The sequence below is a fragment of the Triturus cristatus genome, chromosome 4_2, assembly GCF_964204655.1.
Source record: "Triturus cristatus chromosome 4_2, aTriCri1.1, whole genome shotgun sequence".
Lineage (NCBI taxonomy): Eukaryota > Metazoa > Chordata > Amphibia > Caudata > Salamandridae > Triturus > Triturus cristatus.
The window spans coordinates 168,369,029-168,390,223 of NC_140586.1; the positions used below are offsets into that span (position 1 = coordinate 168,369,029).

At 47.4% G+C, this 21,195-nt stretch overlaps 1 protein-coding gene across 1 annotated transcript in view; it reads right to left on the reverse strand.

Moving 5' to 3' along the window:
* Nucleotides 1-21,195, reverse strand: part of MYO1A (myosin IA) — a 357,566-nt gene that overhangs the window by 117,029 nt on the left and 219,342 nt on the right. The window contains exons 17-18 of the mRNA XM_085600969.1: nucleotides 7,067-7,293; nucleotides 826-1,026 (exon numbers count right to left, since the gene is read on the reverse strand). Of these exons, the coding sequence (XP_085457095.1) occupies nucleotides 826-1,026; nucleotides 7,067-7,293 (428 nt within the window). The remainder of the gene's footprint in view (nucleotides 1-825; nucleotides 1,027-7,066; nucleotides 7,294-21,195) is intronic.

Here is a 21,195-nt window from a genome sequence, read left to right on the forward strand (position 1 = left end):
CCTAAAGTCTGTGAGATTCTACTAAGGCGCTCTACCTAGGGAAAGGCGCACACACAGAAACTGATTTAGCTGCATGAGATGAGCTCTAGCTCTGCCAGCTGGCTAGAATTAAGTCCTGACTCCAATGTCACAGACATACTATCCAGGCTTAGGAAGGGGTCAGGGTTGGCAACCTTGTGCCATACCAGCCTAAATGTGATATTGTATATCCCTATCTCAGTTGGCTGAGCCTGTCCAGTCCAATATGTGAAAATTCCCTTGTGCCAATTCTCGGAAGCAGGCATCCCTGGAAAAGGACCGGCACTTCAACCTAACACAATTGGGGCAATACGGTGAACTGTGCTTTGTCCTTTTGCCAACCCTATAAACCCATCAAGTGACACTCTATGTGTCTCAATGCAAGTCCAACAGTTGAAAGTTTTGTACCTCTGTGCGAATTACCGAAACCCATTATTCCCTACAAGATGGGAGGATAGGTTAATGTGTACTCCGTGAGCTCACCCAACCCTAGCGGCGAAAAGTTTTGTGTGCCACTGCCAAACCCCTAAGTCCACCCACCACTAGGAGTGACAGCCCCTGATGCCAGGAGCTGTCCCATAAGTCCTGAATGGGCTCAATGTTATCGCAAAGTGGTTTTACTTAAAAGCCACATTTTAAGTACACCCAATGCTTTAAGAGTAACAAATTGCTATTAAGAAATCTCCATTTATTTCTAGGCCTGTATCGTTCCTCTCCCTGTCTCTCTTTGAATTATTTGTGAACTGTCTCTACGTCCTTACTATTCTGCCCCTACTCTAACCCCTTCCCAGGTATCTCATTCCATACCTGGCATTGCCCCTCCAGTTGGGCCACGTTTCAGTGCCCAGCATCTTGTATCGCTTGAGACAGGGCTCGTAAGCCTGCCGGTAGGCATAGCCAGCGCGCCGCACCTTCACGTTCTCCACAAGACCCAGGTATCGAACCTGGGTCTCCACCAGGGCTTCCGTGAAGATAGATGGCTGCTTCTCGCTGTTCGGCTTCAAACACCTAGCCAACAAAGAGAAGGAGAAGATGTGTTAGAATCAATATGCAAACTAGTATGTCCAGAGTAAATCCCTCATGTATATGCACACAGTAATTTATGTGACATGGCTTAGCATCTGGCATCACAACAGGTAAATAGAAAGAGTTTTATGGGATACAAACACAAGGGGAGTTCCTCTTGTATTGGAACTGGGGATGTGGGTCTTATTTGGTTATGGTACACCCGGATAAGCAGTCTTGACCATATTGATGTAAATTCATATACATGTGTTTTTACAAAGCCCTCTATAAGGGGGTTATCATGTTTCTAGAAGTTGCTAATTTTGTCAGCTAAAGAAGCTCACTTCTTTTACCCCTCCTCACAAGGACAATTTTCAAAAATAAAGGAAGCCCTTGCAAGTGTATCTCTTCTCTCAGGTATTTGGTATTATTGTAAGCAAGGCGTCAGCTGGCTTTCCTTCCAAATCTCCCAGGAGCCATTCATTTTAAAGTGTTTCATCTGAAACAGGCTCTGGGATGTAAGAGCACTGCACAAAAACAATGAAAGAATATATCAATACAAACAAATTGGCTGATCCACAAAACCCTTTCTGAGCTTTAATGTGTTTGGGAAGTAGTAGTACAGGAGTACTCTTTTACATCCTCTTTACTTACTCTTACATGCCTTTGTGAATCCGCCCAAACCGTCTACCTCACTACTAGTAAAACTGAAAAAGGGCCACAGTCCTTTCTATTTGTACTAGTTGTAGGATAATATTCACTGAATACTGTCATTTGATCCCCATTCTAGATTCAAAATGGCATATAAGAGTACATAAAGAGTACCACAGGAGTGTTACTTTATTTACTCCAAAATGCTTCTGTATATAGGCTCCAGTTTTGGGGACGAGCATTTATTTTTCCTCATCAGACATTTCCGGAGAGCAAGAGTGGGAAAAATATACAATGGGGAAAGAATGAATAAGAGAAAGACAGAAAAAACATTAAAAAGGGAGAAAGCAGGAACTTGCAAGAGATAAAGGGGTAGGGAGTGTCTGGTAGTGGATTAAAGAGGCTTGGGGTCGATTCAAGATTACGCAGCCTTGGTATTCGGTGCGCTGACATTTAATAGCACCGACCGTGAGCTTCTGAACAGAGCTTTGGGAACTGTCACTCATTATTTTACAAATCAAGCAGGTTGCTAAACACACCTTGCAGTGGGAGTAGGGGGGGAATATCTCTGCACATGTACAGGGGCTTACACGTGCCAGTTGTCCCTTTGCATATTCTTGGCAGACGTAAGTATGGTAAATACAATTGTAAAGTTATAAACATACAATTTACAACCAATTCTGCATTTGTTAATTAGACCCAACTGTGACTCGAATGATTGTATCTACGAATGGTTCTCGAACTTTAGTCCGTGCAGGGTATTGGAAGCTAGGATTTTAGGTTAACTGTTGGCTGCATATAAGATCTTTTAGTTTTACTTTTTGCATATATGGCACAGATAGGCCCCAGGGTACCAACGTCAGCCAACATTTATGCAATGGGATCATCTTTCCATTATTTTATTCAACCCAAACCAAGTATAAGTGAATCAGACTGCACCAACCCCTTGTGGAGCAGCCAGGTCTGAACTATTTGGTCACATTCCTACCTACAGAGGGCAGTGTGTGAGACATGTCACTCTGTGCCTCTTCAGGCTTGTTTCTGATGTGCAACTTGAGATACTAGGCATTGTTATCTCTACACTGCAAAGCACCACACGGCTCTGAGCTGTGACAGGTCGAAGCCGATAGGAAGGTCTTGTACTGCTACCAAAGTCGTTCCCAGATCACTTACTCTTACATTGTGGTTGAAGTCTTCAGATATGACAAAAAAGAAGTACAAGAAGTCCAAGTGAGAATCAGCTTCTTACTGCCATTCTCAATCTCCAGCGAAGGCGTGAGGGTGTCAACATGTCACACAGTGTCGCTAACGATGAGCCGGTTATGAGTCTGGTCCTGATGCACCATGACTTTTTTGGGTCGGTCGGTGACGTTGCGGCGCGTCAACTTGGTGGATTTTTGCAACAACTGCCAGATGGGTCAATTACAGGCCAAGCTGTCGGATGTGCTGTTGTTTGTTTTATCTTTGGACAAGTGGGGGCTTGCACTGGCCACTGTTAAAGGCTACTTATATGCTCTTTCTGCTTTTTTTTTGCATTTGCTGGATAAGCCATCTTTGTTCAAATCACTTGTTGTGATGAGATTTCTTAAAGGTTTACAACACATGTTCCTGATAAAACCCTTTGTGATGCCACAGTGGGGTTGAATTTGTTTCTCATTTTCTAATGTGCACCCCTTTTGAGCCTATGCACAGTAGTCCACTATGCCTCTTGACCCTGAAAACGGTCTTTTTGGTCATGACAATATCAGCTCATCCCATGCGTGAGCTGCAGCTGCAGGCACTTTAGGGCCAACTGCCTTATACCACATTTTTTCCAGACAAACTGGTGTTGAGACCTCACACTATCTTTCTGCCAAAAGCAGTAACACCTTTCTAAGTCGGGCAGACTAGCACCCTTCAGGCATTCCTTGCGGCACCTCTTCCCTCAGAAGGAAAGACTGCATCGATTGGACCCCAAAAGAAGCCATACTTTTTACATTGTTTGTACCAGAGAGGTGGACGATCAGCTCTTTGTGGGTTTCTCAGGGGCAAAGAAAAGCAAGGCAGCGCAGAAAAGAACCCTCTCTTAGTGGATAGTACTCTGCATTAATACTGCTATGGACTAGCTAAGAAGCATCCCACCCAAGGGTTACAGGCTCATACGATTTGAGCAAAGGCTGCTACTACTGCACTTGCATACGGAGTGCCTGTGCTGGGTATCTGGAAGGCTGCTGTGTGGGCGTCAGTGGACACGGTCACAAAGCACTGCTGTCTTGACAGTGAGGTTTGTGGGTGATGGGGGATTTTGCCCGTTCATTCCTATGTGGCTTTTTGGTCTGAACCATTCCACAGACCTATCACTTCAGGAGGAACTGCTTTGGTATCTATTCTGTAACTGAGGATCCACAGTTAGAAGCCTCCATCAGAAGGACAAGTTATTTACATTCAGTAATACTCTTTCTGGGGGCTACTTTGACCACAGGTTCCTCACCACCCTCCAACCTCCCTCTTCAGTGAAATGGACACTTTTTCAATCTAAGAAGGTCCCAATCTAGAGATCTGGACACTGGTCATGCAAATTCACTGATGGGCTCTGCGTCTGAGAGCGAGGACAAGCCTATGAAAAAAACTGTTGTCATCGCACAAGGGTGGTCCTATATGCGGCTCCGTATATCATTTCAAGAGCGAAACTAAGTCAGTGCAGAGCTGCAAAGTACCACTTGCTGGCACCCAGGAGTACTGCTTTAGAGTTTTTCCATATCCAGCCTGACTCCTGAAAAATATTCACAAGGTGAGAATATGCAACTACATGGATCATCCAACAGAGAATGTGTTACCGAAGGTAAGTAACTTGTTCATCATGCCACATAATTAATCTTTTCCTGTCACATAAATGAATCAAATGTGCCACACAGTTGGGCCCTCCATTGCTACATAATTTCAGGAACTGTGGGTGAAGTCTCTGAACAGTGTCATCACCTTGCTTAGCTCAGCTGCTTCAATACGAGGCAGCACTTACATGTGACAAGCATATGGAAATAAAATTAAAGCACAGAAGTGGAAGCTCACAGAAAAACAAAATAGGCACCTTCGAAAGAGTGGGTGGTGTACATTGCATGATAGCAGTACACTGACATGTCAAACATGTTTTAGTGGACAGTGCAGAGAAACAATGCGGAAATGGACATCAGGGGAATTTAGGATAACATTTTAGTCCACCGCATACAACTAAGCTGTTCGTATTAGGCTGACCCAAGGAATATGAATAAATATCCAAGGAATATGAATATATATAATGTGCAAAAAGAGTTGCCCCTAGGTGGGATGCACTCCCAGGTGGAAATTACGCCAAAGCAAGGGCACACGCCATGAACAAAGTCCTTTTTTGGTTTCCTGCCAGACGCGTTTCGGGCCAACGCCCTCTTCAGTGGCAGACCATGTGACGTGACGGCGTGCGCCAACCGCCAGTAAATCCCCGTAATAATTATGCTCAGGTGAACCACCTGAAGCAATGCTTTCTGGGACTGGTGGTTCAGTAAAACCCAAGTGGGTCGCCGCTGGCACTCACATTCAAAAATGTCTTTAACAGGATTGTCGATGTTCGTACCGGCACCCCTGCATATAACAGGCACCTTCTGTTCCACAAGTAGCTGCCCCAATAAGCAGCCGCGGACCCGCAAGTGTTTCACGGTGGTGCAATCCCGCGACCAGGCTGGCCGCTATACAAAATGCAAAAAGAGTTGCCCCTGGTGGGATGCACTCCCAGGTGGAGATTACGCCAAAGCAAGGGCACACGCCATGAACAAAGTCCTTTTTTGGTTTCCTGCCAGACGCATTTCGGGCCAACGCCCTCTTCAGTGGCAGACCATGTGACGTGACGGCATGCGGCAACCACCAGTAAATCCCCGTAATAATTATGCTCAGGTGAACCACCTGAAGCAATGCTTTCTGGGACTGGTGGTTCAGTAAAACCCAAGCGGGTCGCCGCCGGCACTCACATTCAAAAATGTCTTTAAAAGGATTGCCAATGCACATGGTCTGTGGAACAGGAGGTGCCTGCTATATGCAGGGGTGCCGGCGCGAACATCGGCAATCCGGGGCAGACGCGCCCCGCCCACTTTTTCAAACCGCCGCACCGCGGTGGAATTCGCGCCGCGGTTAATAGCTAATCATTTAAATATCATATTTAATATCTGAAGTTTATGACGCGTCTTAATTGTAGCAGAGATGCGTCACTTTCATTGCGCCTGGCAAGAAAACCCTTGCGCCATCATGGATGCGTCCGATTTACAATACGGCGCACCATGTAGCAAGGAGAAACAGATATGTCAGAAATTCCGATGCATCTGTTGGCGCAAAAGTAATGCATTGCTGGAGTCGTGTCGCAAGCACGATGCAACTCCAGCATTGAATGGGGAGGCCTATACCTAATACACTGCGTCACTCCTTATGCCTGATCCAAGCAGGCGTAAGGTTTTGACGCAGTGGCATCCTAGAAGTGATGCAGTGAAATCTTGTAGATTTCACTGCGTCACTTTTACGAGGCTGTCCTGCGTGGGAACGCCCACCCTGCATGCATTATACCTGTAATGTATGCAGGGCTTTATCTCCCTGGATGTGTCACGTTGTAAATGGGCCGCAATGTGAAACATTGTTTGTGTGGCCATAGCGTCACAAAAAGTGACGCAATGGCGGCGCAAAAGTATCGCTAGGGACTTGTAAATCTGCCCCGGAATGTGAGCAGTCAGGTGCCTATTAATAGATAAGTGCACGTAATTAATAATAATATTGGCACATTTACCGTCCCTTTGGAGGATGAGTGATAAGTGCCAGTTAATGATTCTGAGATATATTATTCACAGATGTGGTGGCCGAAAACTGATCTCTGCATGCGCAAAGACTTTTAAAGCAAGTAGGAAATTATAGATATTACACAATCTCATTCATTTTCTTTGCATAATTTCTCGTGTTTTCTCCATATTGCATTAGTCTCTGATAACAGAGGCTCCTCTAAAGGGAGGCTGAGTCTTCTTTTCAAGGTACCCAAAGAGCAGGCAGGCCTGTGTTTAACTTGTGAGTGACTTTGCACCAGCTGAAGCAGGCTTCAGAGGCACCGGCATGTAGGCACATTTCACAACAAATGTAAACATAGGTCAGTCCTCGACTGCATGCAGACACGGACCATAAGGTCAAGCAGTAGCCTTAGAACACTTACGGTTGGCATTAAATAACAGCAAACAAAACAAAAAAAAAAACATTTTTTTGTCTATGTTTAGGGGGCGCTCCAAAGGCAAAATGAAATTCTGCTCGGAGCTATCAAAATCCGTGTACTATTGCTGCAGAAGTTCCCTGGCTCCCATCCCCATGAAATCTCGACCCCAGACACAAAATGGACCCTGACATTTCAGGTTACCTGATGTAACTTGGCGTTTTGGAATAGAGGTTGGTCATCAGAGTCATCACGGAGCTCTTGAACTGGTACCCTGCAGTGGGCGGACGCTTCAGAGACGACTTTTGGGGGTCGCCCTCGGGGAACAAAGAGCTCACCAGCTTGTGCCTGGACTTCCACATGGCCTGGGAGAGGTCTCGGTACAACAGGTCATTGTTCTTGTCCACAAATCCCAGACAGTTGTAGTTAACCTGCAGCACAAAGAAGGGAGGGGTGCATTATTTATACGGGGCACCCTACAACACAAACTGTCTCTCATTTCATGAATCCTATATTTGTCATTACCTAAGTTCAGTGTTGGCTGGCACTGGTCAACGCGCTCGGGTGGTGAGGCGATGCAGGGCAGGGCCTGGCGGGGGTGGGGGCGACGAAATAGGTATTTATTTATTTAATTATACCTATTCCGTCGTCTGTCGACTTACCCCACCTTCCACCCTGCCTCACCGCATTTACCTGTGCCGGCCGCCACTGCCTAAGTTATTGTTACTTATTTGATTAACACTAGATGAATAAAAAACTAACTGAGCAAAACCAAACAAGTTACATTTTGCAGTGTCAGGAGCTGCATTACATTCCAAACAACGTAATAGACATTTGACCATTTGAGCTGCAAACATCCTTTCTGTTGAAATCAGCAGATCATGCAGCAGACGGTGTATTTATTATGTGGCTAGTGCGGAAAACTCATAAGGATGCCGAAAACATAGCAGTCACAGAATCGCATCATTCCAATGGCCCTGTCTATAGGGTTCATGGAGAGATCTGTGCAGTGGGCCCTGAACGAACTGAGCTATCTAGCCATCCGAAAGCATGGGGGGTTAAGAATGAATGATTAACATGCCCCCCAAGGGACCTCATAAATATTTTTCATCAGGTCTTAAATAGAGCCAAGAAGTAATTGTCATGTCATTCAGCCCTATGTATCCTCATTTTTTCGACAAACCTATTATAAAAAGTTAACATCCTTACCAATACCATATCATGTATATGAAATATTACCCTGGGCTTATTTTGCCTGTCAACAATAAAAATCTGTTGTGAGAAGAAAATAGAGCCAAAAAGGATGCAAAATGTGATATTTCCAAAAATGTCAGCTGAGCTGAAACAAACCAGGCCCAGCTCTCACTAAGAAACTTTGTATGTGCAGAGGGTTCAATGTCTCGTTCTGAACACTGAGTTCCATTTCCTCTATCTTCCACTTTTCACATCTGTTCAATTTGGCATCTATTGTTAGAGCTCCTTCAGAGAATGACATGCTGGGATGCATCCGCTATGGGCAAAATGCCCTTCTTTCAGTGCTGCTACTTTTCCTTGAATTGTGTCGCCCATCCTGCTGCCTTCTTATTAGTGTTCTGTGTGGCACTGTAAATTGAAAGGTGGTTCACCCTGCATGCAGTATTTTTTACTTTGCCTGTAGATTTCAATTCCTTTTGCTATCCAGTGTGACACCACAGGCTGCCTTATTTGTGTATTGCATCTGTGGGTTTCAGCCTATGGGATTCTGCGCTCAGACATGGGAGACTGTGTGTGGGGGGCATCTGACACACGCAGCCACAGGACATTCGTAATCATCTTTAAAACCTGCTTATTGGCAGTCCGGCATTAAATATCTTTCCATATTAGCTTCTTGTGGCCCTCCCTGCCTTTATTGAGACTGCAATGCACTAAACTCAAGAGCACCCTTTCCCTGATCGGTAAATTCAATTCTTTAATAATGTTAAACTCCATGGTGCTTTACACTTACTTGCATTTAAATGAAGGGGGAAAGCGTATTAAACAAGTATAGGTCATCATTATAAGTTAAGGGTTAAATTCAGATTCCTGGGAAAATGGATCGCTTACGAAGGAACTGTAGCACTATGGGTGATTACTAGGCCTGAGTTGTAAATTCCGTTCCGCTCGCGGAATTTGCGGAATTTGGGTGATTTTGCGTTCCGTGGAGTATGCGAAATTGCCCAAAATTCTGCGTTCCGCAGCTTCGCTGAATTTTTAGCTTGTTCCCGTTCTCAAAATGCGTGTTCGCGAGATATTTCCCCCCGAGCACTCAAACAGCATTCGCAAACAGGAAAAAAGCATCGCGAACAAGCAATGCCGCGTGTTCACGGAATTTCTGCGTGCTCGCGGATATTTTTTACCATTTCGCGGAGCTTTGCGTAGCGCGACTACGCAAATTGCGCCCACCCTTAGTGATTACGACATACAGGCACTAACTCTGAGTAACAACCTCCAGGCGAGAAACTACCCACAGAGGGTGATAAAATATGAGGAGAAAAGAGCACGCAGTAATAACAGCAAGGCCCTCTTGGAAAAAACAAGACCCACAGAGGAGACCATCACATGTGCCACCACTTTCACACCACAATGCAACAAGATGAAAAATATCATTATGAAGAACCAACACGAGACCTGAGACAATCCACTCTTTGGACACTCCCACCTGTGACTGGCCACTACCCCTGTGGCTCATGTAGTGTCTGTCGGCTGACTACACACTTGAAAACTCTGAACTTGGGGCCCATCTTCATGTGGACGCAAAGACAACATACAAATAGTGTTGGAAAACCACTCCCACACTAGAAGGGGTGGTGATGGTCTTCCGGACACACTGTGGTAGCTTGGCTCGAGTGGTCAGGAATCAGGCTCCGTGCTAAGCATACAACATACCCAAACAATAACCATGCGTGCATCCGTTCCAAAAACGACTCTACACCGTAAAAATTATGAAAATACCTTTCTTTATCTTCTTTTTCTCTTAGTTGCTGATTGGATAAAATAAATAACAATCACAATATACAAACTTTTTGAAAGTGCAGGTCAATTAAATACTGGCTTAATGATTCAATAAATAGGGGTGATCATAAATACTAAAGGCATAAATACAAGTGCAATACAGACAGGCAATTAAATATTCTGAGGCAATAAATACTGTAACCAATAAATATTGTGCATCAATAAATACTGTGGACCAATAAATACAGTGGAACAATAAATAGGTTAAATACAATAAATACAGTGCCTCTAATAAATACTTAAAAGCTGACAGTGACACTCATGGAATCAGATCACTTTTGATTCCTAAGGGCTGATTTGGCCCAGGCACAGCTTGTGGGGATGTGGAAGGCTTGAGGGTGTCTACTCCCTGGCTTGGACAAGGCTGAGGCCTAAACTGAGGTAGATAAAGGGGGGAAATACCAGAGACCTGGCTCTCTCTCTCCACACAACCTCTCTAGATTAGTCCCAGTTCACCCCTGGCACCTTAGAGCAGTCTCTCAGGTCTCCACAGGGCCTTAGGCGCCCTCTACTCCACTTACTGCCCTTTTTCTGATGCTCCGACGCCGCTGGAGTCGTGTCGATGCCGTGAGGCGGTTCCGGTTCGATGTCGGCGGCCTCGGCACAATGTCAGTTCTTTGACGACGCCGGCAGGCGGCTCCGGTCTCGATGTCGGCGGCCTCGGTTCGATCTCGACCTCCGATTCGATGGCGTCGGGCAGTCTTTACTCGATGTCGACTTCGGGCGCTCCGGTCCGATGGCGACCTCGGATACGATGACGTCGGCCGGCCTTGCCTCGATGTCGACTTCCGGCGGCTCCGGAGTGCGATCCTCACTCCCGACCTCCGGTGCTCCTCTCCTCAGGTTTCCGGCGACTCCGGAGTGCGACCTCCACTCCCGACCTCCGGCACGATTCTTACAGGTTCCGGCGACTCCGGAGTGCGATCCTCACTCCCGACCTCCGTTACACTTCACCTCGGTCTCCGACGACTCCGGAGGGCGGACTTCACTCCTCCGATGACGCCGCTCACTCGACCTCGGGTGACTTCCTCCTCGACCTCTGGTATTCCTCACGACCTCTGACGGCGCCCTCTCTCGACCTCTGGCGGCTCCGGGTACGACGTCTGCTTTTCCAGTCAGCGCCGCTTCTCCACCTCGGGCTCCAGGTCTTAGGCTACTCGACGTCGGACTTCAGGGAAACCAGCTTCCAGGTCAGGATCTTGCTGTTTTCTTGTTTCTAAGGCCTGTTCCTGCTGTCCAGGTCCTCAGGATGGTTTTTCTGACTTCTTCCCACACAGGGCTCTAGGCTGGGCTCCGTCAGTAGGGACTAGTATCAAGGGTGGGTTTATGGACCCCACTCCAGGCACAAGTTTCCACCCCTGCTGCTTCACTCCTTCCTCCTTCAAGTTTGTGCTGCTCACCCTTCACCAGTCAGGTGCCAACTGCCAGCTCCAACTGCCAACTCTCTGTCTTAGCTTCCCAACATTCTAAACCGCCTCCAACTGTCACAGGGTTCTGGAATGTTCTGGAAGGTGCTAGCAGGTTCCAGTGGATGCTGGTGATGTCACAGGTGGCCACCATTTTGTGCTTCAGGCCCTCAGACAGAAGTTTCAGGGGTAGCTAAAATGGCTCCCTGAATCTGCAGCAACACGAAAAATGAAAACAAATGAGGGAAAAAGGGCCAAGTCCTACAAATAGCAACACCAAAAACTGTATAAACCTTATAACCTACCCTGGGATGAGATTGGGGGTAAGGTGTTAACAGATGCGGAATGGTGACGGGTCTTGCACTATCCGAAGAAAATATCTCGAAACTCCCGCCTTAAATATATACAGTTCAATTACACTCATAAGGCCTACATGACCCGCATCGATTTAAAGTGGCATACGGTGGGGAGGTCCGGTCTTGCCCCAGATGCTTCTTTTCGGACGCGGGTTTTGGACATATGATTTGGGAGTGTGGAATCCTGCGACCCTTCTGGGAGACAGTGCTGGGTAAGCTGGCGGAGATGCAAGGCAGGGATTTACCTCTCACATTGCAGACTTGCATCTTGGGCCTCTTTCCTCGACCTCCGAAACGTAAGGTAGGGAACAGGCTTATAGATCTGGCGCTGGGACTAGCGAAATGCCATATTGCAATGGAATGGAAATCTGCCAGGGGACCGCAATTTGCGACCTGGAGCAGAGATGTGATTGAGTGGGGTGGGGCGGAGGGTAGAGTACTCGCCTGGGAGGAATCTAAGGGCATGAGAAAGCTCCCCATGGCGGGTCAATGGAGGGAAGTGCCGGCGTCCTGGGGGAATCCAGGGGGACAGGAGGTGAGGAAATTGGGTTTGGGCCCCGAATAGGATTCGGGTCCTCCTCCGGTGGCGATCTAGACTACACCGCTTACTGCTATTTGAGAAGGCCTGAAGTTCTGAGGGTGCAGTGCGCCTGGTTATTGTGTAGGAGAGGACTCCCACATCTATTGTAATCGGGAGGGGGCAACTTCACTGATAGCTATGGGTCCATTCCCTATGTGTCACCATACTTGCTTTCCACTGTAACCTTTTCTCGCCAAATACGAGCATGACATGTATGATAGGCTTCCCCCTGCAGAAGGTCTTTTATTGTTTCTTTTTGTTACAAGTTCCCCAGTTGGGTCATTTGTTTTGGAGTCATTTCATGTTGTTATTATTTGTTATCATTTTCAAATGTTTGCAGTGAAACTTTGTGCATCTAATATCATTTGAACACCCTGAATTCTTGGTGGTTAACACCACACTATGTTTTTTGTAATTAACTATATGTTAGGGCTCATGTACTGTGATTTATGGCTAGCATTGTGCGCTGTAAATATTTTGATATTCCTGTATAGGACTGTCTTGAATTTGATTTTTACATGAGACCTGTGTTACACAAATTGAAAATACCAATAAAGATACTTTAAAAAAAAGAAAAACCTTATAACCTGCCCTTGTTGCCTCCACTACATAGGAATGACAAGCAGAGCTGTGAAGATCAGGATTGGGAAACACCTGAGTACCATCCTCTGTGCTCGCAGAGCAACTAAGATGTGCACACACTTCAACCACTTGAAACATTTACCTGATGACATGAGGTGACCATTTTGGAAGCGAGCCCACCATGGAATACAACTTCGCTGTTCAGAAAGGAACAACGTTGGGTCTTCCGCCTTCGAACACATGAACATGGTCTGAACGATGACATCCCCCCCCGAATTGAGCTATAACATACTCTCCATTATTCAATTCGATTAATATATTAAGGGCACATATTCCTAGTGAAATTAACTCCACTCTTACTCACCCTTCTAATGACCGGGACAACCATCTCCCCTTGGACTCAAACCGCTGGTAGTGCAGAGGCTAAACATGACTATGACTGATCTCTACATGTGCTATAATCGAGATGCTGTCATCTGCCCTGATAATGACCATGACAACTACATCCATATGGAATCAATAACTGGTAAAATCTAGGAACTATTGGGACCACAATCAGTACCCACCATGTATTAGTATTGAACCGCTCACATGTACAAATCATGTGAACTGCTTACAGCTTTTCATTCCTCCTAGATATATTTTTACTCACCATATGGAATCAATAACCGATAAAACCTAGGAACAATTAGGACCACAACCAGTACCCACAACGTATTAGAATTTAGCTGCTCACTTGTGCAAATCATGTAAACTGCTTACAGCTTTGCAGTGCATTCCTTCTATATTTGTACTCACCATTTTTCTACTCACCATACAGTAATAATTCTATTTATCGCTAACTTCTTAAATAAACCTTAAAAATTAAACCTAGAACTGAACTACAGGAGCCCTAATGAATAGGAGCCAATAGGGACGATTTATTCGGAACTTTCAAATGCAACGATCATGTATACCTCAGTGAGAGGACTGGGGAATAACACACTATTCTAAGATGGCTGTCAGTCATGCGTGATCCCTCACTCCCCCGGTATGGGTTGATAAAAGGGACATGCCCCCCAAACTTGTCCTTGATCCGGGTGAGCAGAGGGACAGGGTAGGTTCACCGACAAAGGAACGCTGACCCAAACGTGAGTAGACATCGTCCGTTAACCTGAAAAGGACAATGATGTCCACTTCTGCCAAATTGGCCCACGAGGTAGGAACGGACAAAATCACCCCTGATTTCTAATTTCAGTTTTTCCGTTCCTAACTCTCCGTAGCCTGCTAACAGCGGACGCCCTCTGCACCGACTGTGAGGGCATAGCTTTCTGACCTACCGTTAAGGTAATACAAGAGGGACTGTGAGGAGCACAATTGCATGCTGAGTGATTGCCTGCATAGATACTCTATGTTTTTATAAATGCAATTCTGAATAATATCAATATGGCAATGGATGATGAAATGTATTTACGGTGAATCATCGCACATTGCCTTTCAAAACCTTTTTTTTTTAAAGATAATGTTGACGATGTAGGACACCAGTCTGACAACATAATAGGAAATATAGCTACATTGGTCTCTCAATGAGAAATTTGGTTGTCTCACAAATGCCCATGTTTTTGTGGGCATGTCTCTATGTTTTTATGTTACAAAAGACTCACTCCTGGCACACAGATGAGTCCTCAGACTCTACCCGCCTTGGGTATCAATGGAGAGAGCGGTGCCCCCTCCCCTGAGTTGTCCCCAGGTTGAGGTGAAGCGATATACCCAGTTGTTACGGGTATTGACATTTTGCACACAGCGGGAAACGCAAATATATTCGGTTCCTCCCTTTTTCGTTTTCTTATACATTTATGTTCCACTTTTATGCAGCAGTAGCATCTTTGAGGTCCTGAAGAAAGCCCTGCCTGAAATAGGGGAACGACGGCTGAAACATGTCGACCACCTACTTTCACCTCACACATGTGGTTTAAATCCATACCCCAGGTGCACTGTGTTTTAATACCGACAGTGAGAGTTTCCAAATAAAACTTTCATTCAGCTCTCCCTACTTAGTTTTATCATCACTTCACTTGGTCTTTTCTTTTGTGCTGCGTCCTCACCCACTATATTATTCTCATTTGGCGGATTTACTAATCCAGATAGAGTAGGAATTAAAACATCCCTGAGCTCCTCCCTCTCAGAGGGGGGGTTTTAGCCCCCAGAGGAACCAGGTTTTCCTCTGGGAGGAGAATCCCAAATGATGAATCATGCCACCATAGGTGGGTGAGGGATTTCGTCATGAAGGGATTCTTTCCTCAGCTAGGTTTGTTGTGAGTTGTTCAGTGCCCTTGTATTTGTTTGTGAGTCTTGCTGTTATTTCGTGTACAGACAATTCAGACCCAAGGATTTTGTTGTATTTATTACACAGATGAGTCCACCACAAGAGGCCTTAGTCTGGTACATAAGGCTACTATTCTAGAGCATAAATGGATCCTTTTCTGTCTGTGCAAGTCTTTATATGTTGTTTTTCGTCCCTTTTCTTTCAGGTTGGACAACTGTTTTTCTTCACACAGCTAACAGGTACCACCCACTTATGGGTGACCAAATGTACTATACTTTAATGTAGGTTAGGCAACATAGCCCTGTTCTTGTTCCTGAGGAATTGCCACGGATTAGTTTGAGCACTAGGCTTGAATCATGTCGACCTGCACCTTCCCTTTATAAGCTACTTGGACACATTGCTTGATTTTAATTAGTAGCACCAGAATTTTTCAACTTGACTGGGGAGTTACCAGAATAAAACCTATATCTGACTACTCCTAGTCAATTTTAATTCACCTACATCATCTACACTAATCACCCCACACTAGGACACTCTCACACTCCTCATACGGCACTGAAAATAAAAAGATCTCCACTAAAGTGACCCTTCGGGGGACCAGTAGTGTACTGCAGTGCCAGCACAAGGAGGAGCACTCGCCGGATGATGAAGCATGACACCCCCAGGGGTGTGTGAGGGCAACAAGAAACAAAGCAAAAACCAAAGGAAATGATGGACGGAGTGTTGAACATTGCAAGCACTCACCCCCAGTCAACTGATCTGGGTTTAATCCATCACCGTTCTTTAGCCCACTCTGCCACCCCAGTTCAGACATGGCCATATGCAAATCAGTCTGACCCTGTGCCTCATGGGAACAGTCCAGCCCGAACTGCCAAGCCATGTCTTCTCTGGACCGGAAACAAGCTTCCTAGGACCGGTTTCTGGCATTTCAGCCGTCTTCAGCCAGGCTTGCTTGAATCCAGTGGCAAAGTGAGCAAGGGACTCACGTCTGAGCATACCCTGCCAACTTATGGCGAACAAAGCAAAAACCAAAGGAAATGATGGACGGAGTGTTGAACATTGCAAGCACTCACCCCCAGTCAACTGATCTGGGTTTAATCCATCACTGTTCTTTAGCCCACTCTGCCACCCCAGTTCAGACATGGCCATATGCAAATCAGTCTGACACTGTGCCTCATGGGAACAGTCCAGCCCGAACTGCCAAGCCATGTCTTCTCTGGACCGGAAACAAGCTTCCTAGGACCGGTTTCTGGCATTTCAGCCGTCTTCAGCCAGGCTTGCTTGAATCCAGTGGCAAAGTGAGCAAGGGACTCACGTCTGAGCATACCCTGCCAACTTATGGCGAACAAAGCAAAAACCAAAGGAAATGATGGACGGAGTGTTGAACATTGCAAGCACTCAACCCCAGTCAACTGATCTGGGTTTAATCCATCACCGTTCTTTAGCCCACTCTGCCACCCCAGTTCAGACATGGTCATATGCAAATCAGTCTGACCCTGTGCCTCATGGGAACAGTCCAGCCCGAACTGCCAAGCCATGTCTTCTCTGGACCGGAAACAAGCTTCCTAGGACCGGTTTCTGGCATTTCAGCCGTCTTCAGCCAGGCTTGCTTGAATCCAGTGGCAAAGTGAGCAAGGGACTCACGTCTGAGCATACCCTGCCAACTTATGGCGAACAAAGCAAAAACCAAAGGAAATGATGGACGGAGTGTTGAACATTGCAAGCACTCACCCCCAGTCAACTGATCTGGGTTTAATCCATCACCGTTCTTTAGCCCACTCTGCCACCCCAGTTCAGACATGGCCATATGCAAATCAGTCTGACCCTGTGCCTCATGGGAACACTCCAGCCCGAACTGCCAAGCCATGTCTTCTCTGGACCGGAAACAAGCTTCCTAGGACCAGTTTCTGGCATTTCAGCCGTCTTCAGCCAGGCTTGCTTGAATCCAGTGGCAAAGTGAGCAAGGGACTCACGTCTGAGCATACCCTGCCAACTTATGGCGAACAAAGCAAAAACCAAAGGAAATGATGGACGGAGTGTTAAACATTGCAAGCACTCACCCCCAGTCAACTGATCTGGGTTTAATCCATCACCGTTCTTTAGCCCACTCTGCCACCCCAGTTCAGACATGGCCATATGCAAATCAGTCTGACCCTGTGCCTCATGGGAACAGTCCAGCCCGAACTGCCAAGCCATGTCTTCTCTGGACCGGAAACAAGCTTCCTAGGACCGGATTCTGGCATTTCAGCCGTCTTCAGCCAGGCTTTCTTGAATCCAGTGGCAAAGTGAGCAAGGGACTCACGTCTGAGCATACCCTGCCAACTTATGGCGAACAAAGCAAAAACCAAATGAAATGATGGACGGAGTGTTGAACATTGCAAGCACTCACCCCCAGTCAACTGATCTGGGTTTAATCCATCACCGTTCTTTAGCCCACTCTGCCACCCCAGTTCAGACATGGCCATATGCAAATCAGTCTGACCCTGTGCCTCATGGGAACAGTCCAGCCCGAACTGCCAAGCCATGTCTTCTCTGGACCGGAAACAAGCTTCCTAGGACCGGTTTCTGGCATTTCAGCCGTCTTCAGCCAGGCTTGCTTGAATCCAGTGGCAGAGTGAGCAAGGGACTCACGTCTGAGCATACCCTGCCAACTTATGGCGAACAAAGCAAAAACCAAAGGAAATGATGGACGGAGTGTTGAACATTGCAAGCACTCACCCCCAGTCAACTGATCTGGGTTTAATCCATCACCGTTCTTTAGCCCACTCTGCCACCCCAGTTCAGACATGGCCATATGCAAATCAGTCTGACCCTGTGCCTCATGGGAACAGTCCAGCCCGAACTGCCAAGCCATGTCTTCTCTGGACCGGAAACAAGCTTCCTAGGACCGGTTTCTGGCATTTCAGCCGTCTTCAGTTGGCAGGGTATGCTCAGACGTGAGTCCCTTGCTCACTTTGCCACTGGATTCAAGCAAGCCTGGCTAAAGAACGGTGATGGATCAAACCCAGATCTGTTGACTGGGTGTGAGTGTTTGATTGGTTCTGATGCTCCGTCCATCACCACCCCCTTTTGTACCGCTTTGTTCGCCATAAGTTGGCAGGGTATGCTCAGACGTGAGTCCCTTGCTCACTTTGCCACTGGATTCAAGCAAGCCTGGCTGAAGACGGCTGAAATGCCAGAAACCGGTCCTAGGAAGCTTGTTTCCGGTCCAGGGAAGGCATGGCTTGGCAGTTCGGGCTGGACTGTTCCCATGAGGCACAGGGTCAGACTGATTTGCATATGGCCATGTCTGATCTGGGGTGGCAGAGTGGGCTAAAGAACGGTGATGGATCAAACCCAGATCTGTTGACTGGGTGTGAGTGTTTGATTGGTTCTGATGCTCCGTCCATCACCACCCCCTTTTGTACCGCTTTGTTCGCCATAAGTTGGCAGGGTATGCTCGGACGTGAGTCCCTTGCTCACTTTGCCACTGGATTCAAGCAAGCCTGGCTGAAGACGGCTGAAATGCCAGAAACCGGTCCTAGGAAGCTTGTTTCCGGTCCAGGGAAGGCATGGCTTGGCAGTTCGGGCTGGACTGTTCCCATGAGGCACAGGGTCAGACTGATTTGCATAATGCCATGTCTGAACTGGGGTGGCAGAGTGGGCTAAAGAACGGTGGTGGATCAAACCCAGATCTGTTGACTGGGTGTGAGTGTTTGATTGGTTCTGATGCTCCGTCCATCACCACCCCCTTTTGTACCGCTTTGTTCGCCATAAGTTGGCAGGGTATGCTCAGACGTGAGTCCCTTGCTCACTTTGCCACTGGATTCAAGCAAGCCTGGCTGAAGACGGCTGAAATGCCAGAAACCGGTCCTAGGAAGCTTGTTTCCGGTCCAGGGAAGGCATGGCTTGGCAGTTCGGGCTGGACTGTTCCCATGAGGCACAGGGTCAGACTGATTTGCATATGGCCATGTCTGAACTGGGGTGGCAGAGTGGGCTAAAGAACGGTGATGGATCAAACCCAGATCTGTTGACTGGGTGTGAGTGTTTGATTGGTTCTGATGCTCCGTCCATCACCACCCCCTTTTGTACCGCTTTGTTCGCCATAAGTTGGCAGGGTATGCTCAGACGTGAGTCCCTTGCTCACTTTGCCACTGGATTCAAGCAAGCCTGGCTGAAGACGGCTGAAATGCCAGAAACCGGTCCTAGGAAGCTTGTTTCCGGTCCAGGGAAGGCATGGCTTGGCAGTTCGGGCTGGACTGTTCCCATGAGGCACAGGGTCAGACTGATTTGCATATGGCCATGTCTGAACTGGGGTGGCAGAGTGGGCTAAAGAACGGTGATGGATCAAACCCAAATCTGTTGACTGGGTGTGAGTGTTTGATTGGTTCTGATGCTCCGTCCATCACCACCCCCTTTTGTACCGCTTTGTTCGCCATAAGTTGGCAGGGTATGCTCAGACGTGAGTCCCTTGCTCACTTTGCCACTGGATTCAAGCAAGCCTGGCTGAAGACGGCTGAAATGCCAGAAACCGGTCCTAGGAAGCTTGTTTCCGGTCCAGGGAAGGCATGGCTTGGCAGTTCGGGCTGGACTGTTCCCATGAGGCACAGGGTCAGACTGATTTGCATATGGCCATGTCTGAACTGGGGTGGCAGAGTGGGCTAAAGAACGGTGATGGATCAAACCCAGATCTGTTGACTGGGTGTGAGTGTTTGATTGGTTCTGATGCTCCGTCCATTACCACCCCCTTTTGTACCGCTTTGTTCGCCATAAGTTGGCAGGGTATGCTCAGACGTGAGTCCCTTGCTCACTTTGCCACTGGATTCAAGCAAGCCTGGCTGAAGACGGCTGAAATGCCAGAAACCGGTCCTAGGAAGCTTGTTTCCAGTCCAGGGAAGGCATGGCTTGGCAGTTCGGGCTGGACTGTTCCCATGAGGCTCAGGGTCAGACTGATTTGCATATGGCCATGTCTGAACTGGGGTGGCAGAGTGGGCTAAAGAACGGTGATGGATCAAACCCAGATCTGTTGACTGGGTGTGAGTGTTTGATTGGTTCTGATGCTCCGTCCATCACCACCCCCTTTTGTACCGCTTTGTTCGCCATAAGTTGGCAGGGTATGCTGAGACGTGAGTCCCTTGCTCACTTTGCCACTGGATTCAAGCAAGCCTGGCTGAAGACGGCTGAAATGCCAGAAACCGGTCCTAGGAAGCTTGTTTCCGGTCCAGGGAAGGCATGGCTTGGCAGTTCGGGCTGGACTGTTCCCATGAGGCACAGGGTCAGACTGATTTGCATATGGCCATGTCTGAACTGGGGTGGCAGAGTGGGCTAAAGAACGGTGATGGATCAAACCCAGATCTGTTGACTGGGTGTGAGTGTTTGATTGGTTCTGATGCTCCGTCCATCACCACCCCCTTTTGTACCGCTTTGTTCGCCATAAGTTGGCAGGGTATGCTCAGACGTGAGTCCCTTGCTCACTTTGCCACTGGATTCAAGCAAGCCTGGCTGAAGACGGCTGAAATGCCAGAAACCGGTCCTAGGAAGCTTGTTTCCGGTCCAGGGAAGGCATGGCTTGGCAGTTCGGGCTGGACTGTTCCCATGAGGCACAGGGTCAGACTGATTTGCATATGGCCATGTCTGAACTGGGGTGGCAGAGTGGGCTAAAGAACGGTGATGGATCAAACCCAGATCTGTTGACTGGGTGTGAGTGTTTGATTGGTTCTGATGCTCCGTCCATCACCACCTCCTTTTGTACCGCTTTGTTCACCATAAGTTGGCAGGGTATGCTCAGACGTGAGTCCCTTGCTCACTTTGCCACTGGATTCAAGCAAGCCTGGCTGAAGACGGCTGAAATGCCAGAAACCGGTCCTAGGAAGCTTGTTTCCGGTCCAGGGAAGGCATGGCTTGGCAGTTCGGGCTGGACTGTTCCCATGAGGCACAGGGTCAGACTGATTTGCATATGGCCATGTCTGAACTGGGGTGGCAGAGTGGGCTAAAGAACGGTGATGGATCAAACCCAGATCTGTTGACTGGGTGTGAGTGTTTGATTGGTTCTGATGCTCCGTCCATCACCACCCCCTTTTGTACGGCAACAAGAA